The sequence below is a fragment of the Lasioglossum baleicum genome, unplaced genomic scaffold, assembly GCF_051020765.1.
Source record: "Lasioglossum baleicum unplaced genomic scaffold, iyLasBale1 scaffold1503, whole genome shotgun sequence".
Classification (NCBI taxonomy): Eukaryota; Metazoa; Arthropoda; class Insecta; order Hymenoptera; family Halictidae; genus Lasioglossum; species Lasioglossum baleicum.
The window spans coordinates 1-7816 of NW_027470562.1; the positions used below are offsets into that span (position 1 = coordinate 1).

At 38.2% G+C, this 7816-nt stretch overlaps 1 protein-coding gene across 1 annotated transcript; it reads right to left on the minus strand.

The window, feature by feature from the left end:
* Positions 1-231: 231 nt before the first annotated feature.
* LOC143220745 (peroxisome assembly protein 10-A-like) lies at positions 232-1499 on the minus strand. The gene is given in 5 exon segments (XM_076446339.1): positions 232-440; positions 443-461; positions 536-787; positions 853-1139; positions 1466-1499. Coding segments are annotated over 5 exon segments (801 nt in total).
* Between the last annotated feature and the right edge of the window lie 6317 nt (positions 1500-7816).

The window sequence follows — 7816 nt, forward strand, 5'->3', positions numbered from 1 at the left end:
CACATCCCAGTAACTATAACGTCATTAACTCCCCCCCCCCCCCCCATTATGAGTTTATTGTTATTGATTCTCTGATTCAATTTAGAATTTTATAAAAAAGCTGTACAATGAAAATAAAACCAATGTACATTATCGTTTATGTGAATAATGCATTGTTATACAAAAAATGGCGTGTATACACGTGACATAAATAAAAACTTGCTATTATATATTCTAAGTATTTTAAGATAATTACAAATTCATTATATACACAATTCTAGAAGGTACAACATGTTTTCTATATAGTGGACATTGTGGTTTAGTAATCAACCAATCAGTAAGGCAAAACCAACAAAAGAAATAACCACAGTGTGTGGTAGTTGTTGGCACTTTTTCAAGGCACAACTGGCACATCAGCTTATTATGTTTCTCGTTAACTGTTAAGTATTTCTCAAAACGACAGTAGGCCGATGACCATACACCTTCAAATTTGAAAAAAGTAGGAGTAATGGAAAATATATCGATTAATATTGTTGCAGGATTTTGGAAAATTTACATTTGCATAGTCTACTCTTGATATTCTTTTACCCAAACTGTAATATTCACCAAACATATAAAGTAGTCCTTTATGCACTAATGTAAAAATAAGTAACGTGGTATACGTTCTTTGTATAAATGAATTTAAAAATGTTACAGCTGTGGGAGTTAATTTACTGTGAGGATGATTAATCGATAATTCTAATCTTTTCAGTAATCTAATCAACGCTTTTTCCCCGAGACATTTTAAAATTACTGCCAACACCCTTGCCTGAATAATAAATAATATTGGACGTTAATTAAGTATAGTTTTCGGTAGCTACATCAATTACATACATATACACGTGAAACTTTCTGAGCTGCTAAATTGGCTTGCACTATCCCGGTGTATTCTTCCCCTGATGTTTGATTTCCCATTCCTGTCGTGAAGAAATAATAAATTAAATTAAATGGAATGTCAGAGTGGATAAGGGGTAGCAAACCCACCCGTTTTTCAATAATTCGTAGAACATCGATAATCTTTTCTCGCAAGTGTTTGACGAAATCATCGTCTCTCTGATGTGATCGTAGAATTTCAGCTTGACTTGCAATTTTTAATTTTCGATACTTTTTTTTACTTCCATCTGTGATAAATAAGCTTTTTAAACTCGTTTGCGAAAGATTAGAAAATAGTACTGGCTTGGTAAACTAAGTACGAAGACTGTGACCATCGATATTAAAAATAACACAGAATTAATAAATATAATTAAGACAAATTATTCTTTGAAACATCACGAAACATAACCTCAAATATTTCAAACAATCCCAGCACCCGTTTTTCGGAATTTAACGTTACAGTTATAATAGAAATACGTATGCGTTTTCTGTTGAATATGAAAAAAGTAATTAAGTTCTATATACATGTTTCCTAAAGATTAAAGTACATCGTGGAAATTACATCACGCGGTACCGTGAAGAATGTCATTTATAACGTGCACAATCATGGTGAAACAACTTTTTTAGTAAGTTAAAAGTATTAGGTAATATTCTCAATTTTTAATATCATTTATTTTAAATTTTTAAGCGGGCAATTTATTTAAAAATTTTAGTTCGAAACAAAATACAAAATAGTTCGAAAATACACGTACATGTACACAATTCAAATATAAGCGAGTTTGTTGTATTAACATATAATAATGATATTAAAAGACGAAATATTTAATCCGTGTAAAATAAACGCATAATACGAGTAAATTTTATTTTAATTCGTAAGCAACAAGAGAGTGAATTTTTGAAAAACTTTATGCGAAATATAACGTCGATGAAATTTGAAATGAGCGAATGACTTACCAACGTTACTGTCCCGTTGTTTTTCGCTGGTGGAACAATTAAACTGAAACGCACTGCTGTTGAAATTATTTAATTACCAAGAATCGCTTCGTGCGATGTGAGAAAATGAAGAATGCCATAGAAAACGAAAGACAAACGGATAGAAAAGAAAAGAAAGGGAAAGAGGTCTGTTACCAGGAATTTGAATACGATCGCGGGTATTTTCTTAGACGAGGAACGGAACTAGCAGGTGGTCAGAAAGCCTGAAAAACCGCTACGATTTTTTTAATACGGAATTCATATTTCGTATCGTTACCGATAAATGGCGGCCGTTGGTTCATGGATAAGGCAGACGCGTGTCGCGTTTCTGGCATCGAGCATACCATCTGTGCAGTCCGTGGTTACATAGTCACGGGCAGAAGGCAAAGCGACGAGCAGCAAAGAGGCATCGCCCTAGATAACGGTAGAATTGTCGGCTAGTGTCGTGCTGGTTTTCGCGAAAGTGCTTGAAAACCGAGAGGAAGGTGTCGAGATCATTGGCGAGAAGTAAAACCGTGGTCGAAATAAAGGTTGTTTCCCGGTGGTATGCGAACAGCCGCCACGAGCCAGTGAGTATCGGCTCTTCGAGGCGAGCGAGCGAGAGGACCATGCCGCGGGAAACTTTGGAACAGTGCAGAATTTCTCAGCCAGTGACACGTTCGTTTCGTTTGTAACTTTCGTTCTTGGTCCCGCATATACCTGGCACCAGTCCACGGATTCTCCCCCGGTGGCTTTTGATGTGTTTGCTACGCCGACGGGACGACGAACCGAGCAGCACAGGAGTAGGAAGTGAGTAACCGCAGGAGAATCTCTGCAGATTGGGATATAGTGGGCCGTGGACAAGGTCGGAGAACAGACGAGAGAGGGAAACGGAGACAGTGTACGAAGGAGTGCACGAGGAAGAAAGACAGGGACGAATAGAGTGCGTCAGAGGGAAATTAGTTTCGAGGGGTATCGGGTGTACATACGTTCAGTACGCCGAGCGGATTTAACGAATATTTTGAAGGCGCAAAGTAAGGGGGAAACCAATGTCGTTATAGGGATATATAGTCTAGAGGAGCGTCCAACCCCCCAACCCCCCGTGAGGTCATCGTGGGGTGGCACGCCAGGCAAATGCCGTCAAAAATTATGCACGGTGGCCGCCCGCGCGTTTTCTCAGGCAGTGCCCGATTCTCCGTAGATTCCCGAGATTACAACCATCTGTCTATCTCTTTCAGCCATTTTCTCCTTCCTCGTTTTCGTCAAGTATTACGTGCCCGATTCGCGCGGTCGTCCCGTTCCCGTGCACGCCGGTTTCTCGTGTCAAATGGTGTCGTCTCGGTGGCTGGAAAGAAATCAGGTTTTCTTGAAGGTTAGGTTCATCTATCTGTCCTATCAACTGGTAATGTTTCGACTCACCAAATCCGCGATATACGCGGTCGTTCGGATTCGCGCGAAAAGCAGAAGCTTCGAACGTATACCGGCAAGGACAAATGACGCAGAGAAGACTCTCTCTCGAATACTTTCGTCTATTCGTCTTGCTCGTTTGTCTTGAGTGTTCGGTGTTTCACGTGAGTCCCTGACGGCGCAGGAAGTTACTCGAGAAGAAAGGAACCCGGCAACGATGCTGCTGCTTTGTGCCTCGAATATTTCTTTCCTCGAGTTTACAAGTCGCCGTCTCGCTTCTTATCCACGTTTCCGATTCCTCCGATCGAGTTTATCGACTCTGATAACACGCCGGCTATCTTCGTGTCGATCTTAATGAATTTTCTTCGCGTGAAAGCAACGTGTTGCGTGTGCGATAGAATTATGGAAGTGTATACCAGCCAGCGTGTACGATCTTTGTCGTTTGCGGCTATGTTTGGTCACAACGCTCTTTGTCCGACGTTGCTTTTCGAATCCGACGAGTATAAACTGCCTTTCGGATTTATTGACACAGATCGACGACAGGTCTGAACGTATGATTAATTATCGGTGTTGTTGAATCGGTGCGACGAAAAATGCAGCGCGCTGTCATGTGACCCGTAAATTCTGCTTCTATGGTAGTGGCCAGCGATCCTTTTCGTGGAAGCTGATTATACTAGCGTTTTATGGTGCGATTGGAATTATTTTAATAACCGAACTCGCCGCTAGTTGCGCGTGCTTAACGCATGATTATTAAGCGTTAGTTTTTTCGTTAACAATATTTTCCATGCCAAAAATTCGCGATTTAATATCTGTCCGGCGAATTAATAGAGCATCGTGGAGAAATAATAATACTGGAAGAAAGTAGCGCTGGAAACGAGAATGGCGAAGGTGGCAAGTTATCAGAAACGAAGCAGATAACGAGTTTGAATGCCGCTGCGTGGCTAATTTAACGCGAGTTATTTTTACTGGTCTTTTTGAAATTCGATACGTCAGTTCATTTATCCGCCGGATTGCGTGTTTACCAACGGGCGAAAGAAAAAAACGAGTCTCGGAAATTACAAGCGTCTATTCTCAAATAACGTGATCCTAACCCTATTTAATCGTTCAATCTTCCGCTATGTTAGATTTATAAAAATTCAAAGATGGAACATGTTCTTCAATTTTTTTTTTTTCAACCTCCCACGAAGTGTCGTATAAGTTTTTGCACTCTGGGAATATGAACCGACGTTTAATACTTTTTTTTATCGGTGTGTAACAGGCGGTGTGGGTTATTTAATTTCACAGGGCCATTTTTAACGTTGTTTGCGGCAGAAAATGTAAGAAGCAAACCCCGGAAACGCTATTAAACAGAGGATCGAATATTTTCGTGGCAGATTTTTATTTGCGATATAAAAAATGGCACGGTCAGTGTACTGAAAGAAGGGAATTTTTGTCAACTTTTTTAATGCCATAAATCAATCGCATGTTGAAAATTGTATATACAGATTCAGCGAAATTTTCTTTCTCTTTTTTTTTTATTATCTCTCGGCAATAAAAAGCAAATTCCAATCGGCCAGCGAACTAACTTACAGTCCTGGAAATTTCGCGCATATTTTCAGGCGTGACGCAATAACGTGATAACGAGAAGGAACCGGTCACGCGGGGGGGGGGGGGGGATTCGTCGGATCCAACAGGAACACTATAGAATGTACATGACCGTGTTCCCGTCTGCCGAGATATTTTCCACGGTTCGCGAGGAAAAATATAATAAATATATAAATATATAAAAATAAATATATATAATAAATAAGGAAACTCCGCGTGGACAGATGGCACTGCGGGGCATTTTTAGCATTTCGTTTCTCTCGACGTCCAAAAGGAAACACGGAAATTAAGTTAATATCCCTCACTTAATCTACGTTTAATTGTAATTTGTAGCGAATTGATCGTAATTAAATTTTATTAATTATTTACTGGTCCCGGCTGGAGAGACCGGTGCTATTTTCGTATTTGATTTCAGTCCTTTCGCAACATCAATTTTCGATAATTTATTCATCGGCGAATTGCGTAAGACATTTTTTTTTACGTTATCGAAATTTACGAAGCGCAAGGTTGTTGTTTGATAATTGCTATTGATATCGTCGTCGATATTATTATCGATCGATATTAATTGTTTTTATTTAAAACGTTAAAATTGTTATAGTTTTCTTTTCTTTAAAGCATAAAATAAATAAAGGTCAGAAAAAAGAGGTTGTCTAAGAAGATTGAGTGAAAAAAAAAATTGATACAGCGATATGATATTTTGGTCTAATCGTTTGGTTTATTTTCGCGCAGTTTTTTTAGCATACGATTCATTGTTTCACGTTTCAAGCAAGTCAGCAGGTCGACCAGCAACTTCTGCAAGGACAATAAAAATGTTTAGCTGTCGTCGAGTCGTACATCATCGAGGAATAGAGTTAGCTAGCAGAGATGATTTCGCTGCCTATCATTGGGATGCATGCTGCTTCAGATAAATCTTGACCTTAGCCTCTATAAATAAATCCTGCAATACATCATGGAATCTCATACCTCCTTTACCGATTTTATTTTTCGCGCCATTATTGGAACTTTCGAATTTTCAAACTCTTCTTTTCTCTCCCTTCCTTTCATACTTTTTGCGAATTTGAAATTTTTCTTTTTTTCCTCCAGATTTTACTGTTTAATAACTCGCTCCAAGTTTCAAAAATATTTCTAGTGAAATTGTAACTGAACTGTTAAATAATAAATAACTATTGCTCTACTATTGTTATTTAATTTATAGCGTGTTGTTATTTTTCCAATAACCAGCGATTGCTTTAAAAGGTTATATAAATTCTTTACTTTTCGAATACGGAAATTATTTTTAATTACGATCTCGCCCGAACGGTTTCCGATTATAAATATTTAATCGGTTATGATGATCGTTCGAAGTACGATGCACGATGTTAAACGGTAATATTAACGTTCGGTAGGTAAATGATAGATCTGCAGAAATCCATAGAGATCCTGGCAGATAGATAGGCTATACCTTCAGGTAGAAGGTATTTTGCCAGTGTCCATAGCACGGTTTCGTGCGAAATTACTATTACGCTCGGTCGGCGAGGCGAGAGTGAGTCATGAACTAATGCAATCATTTGTAACGCTGGCTACGGGAGAAATGTAACGAAAGGGTATCGTGTCATATCTGCGTTGTTCCGAACGATACTTTTCCACATTTGTCGCGCTCGCGCCGATTCCATCTACTCCTGCTCTACATTCTATCCTAGTACAACCCGTCTTTCATTCTTTCATTCTTTCCACACGAGCCATCCAAGTCGAAGAATTTCGTTCGCCGATCGAATTAATCTCCTTACTCCGAGGTATTAACCACTCGTGACCGAAAAGGAAACATTGCACATCCACATTTCGTAGTTTTATCCAGAATCGTGTATTGCGAAATCTTTTTAACATTTTTACCATTTTACCATTGTTCCTATTTTTGCCGTTTTACTATTTTTACCATTTTCGCCGTTCTTGCCACCTTTACCATTTTTGTCATTCTTGCCACTTATATCATTTTACTATTTTTACCATTTTCGTCATTATTTTTTATATTATTATTATTATTATTATTATTATTATTATTATTATTATTATATATTATCTTTTATTTACATTGGATTAATATCCAATGTTTTATAATATTACCTCGAGAGCAGAGCCGAATTTCCGCGAATAGCAAAACGCGGAGTTGTTACACGGGAGTGGTTGTTAACGAATGTACAACTGTCTCTGCGATCTTAACACCGTGGAGTATCGTTATCAGAGAAACGTAGGTATTATTAATTGCCAGCCATTTGTTCTATCAATCGCTCGTGTCATGCAAGGTACTTGAAACAAAAAGGCTGCGAGATAGAATCTCCGGCAAACTAGAATGTCTTCGACCAACGGTGTAAATAATCGAGCAAAAAGTTCCGCTCAATTATTACTTAGACCTTTGATTTTGCTGCATGCAATGCTGTTTTGGAATAAGCGTGTTGCCGTTGATTGTACAGCACTGTTTCCAACGTATTCACGGAGCAAACATTTCGTGTGAAGACACTCCTGGATTCCATATTGTATTTTTCAAAATAAACGGTGAATTATAATTATTAATAAATTTCGAAACCGTGATACACATTTTCGAGATATTTAAAAAAATACAAGTCTTGGTAAAAACTTTTTGCATGCGAATAAAAATATAAAATAGAATAATTGGAAATTTACCGTAAGGGTAAACCAGGATACGATATCGCGTATCGTCAGGATAGATGGGATACGAATTTAGCAAAAATATATTGGACTAGTCAAATATTTAATACAACAACTGCCCGCGTTATTAAGCAATTTGGTGTTGAAATGTAAAGCTGCATATCGAAGCGCTAAAGTAAATGCATACGAATGATATATAACAGTAAAATTTTCCATACTAAGCATAGCGAGATATTAGAGTACATAATCATAAGGATACCGAAGTACAGAGCCATTCGATATCTGACAGTGCCGATGCTGAGGCTTATAGGTGGTTTCCCGGCATACAGAGCTGCTAAAA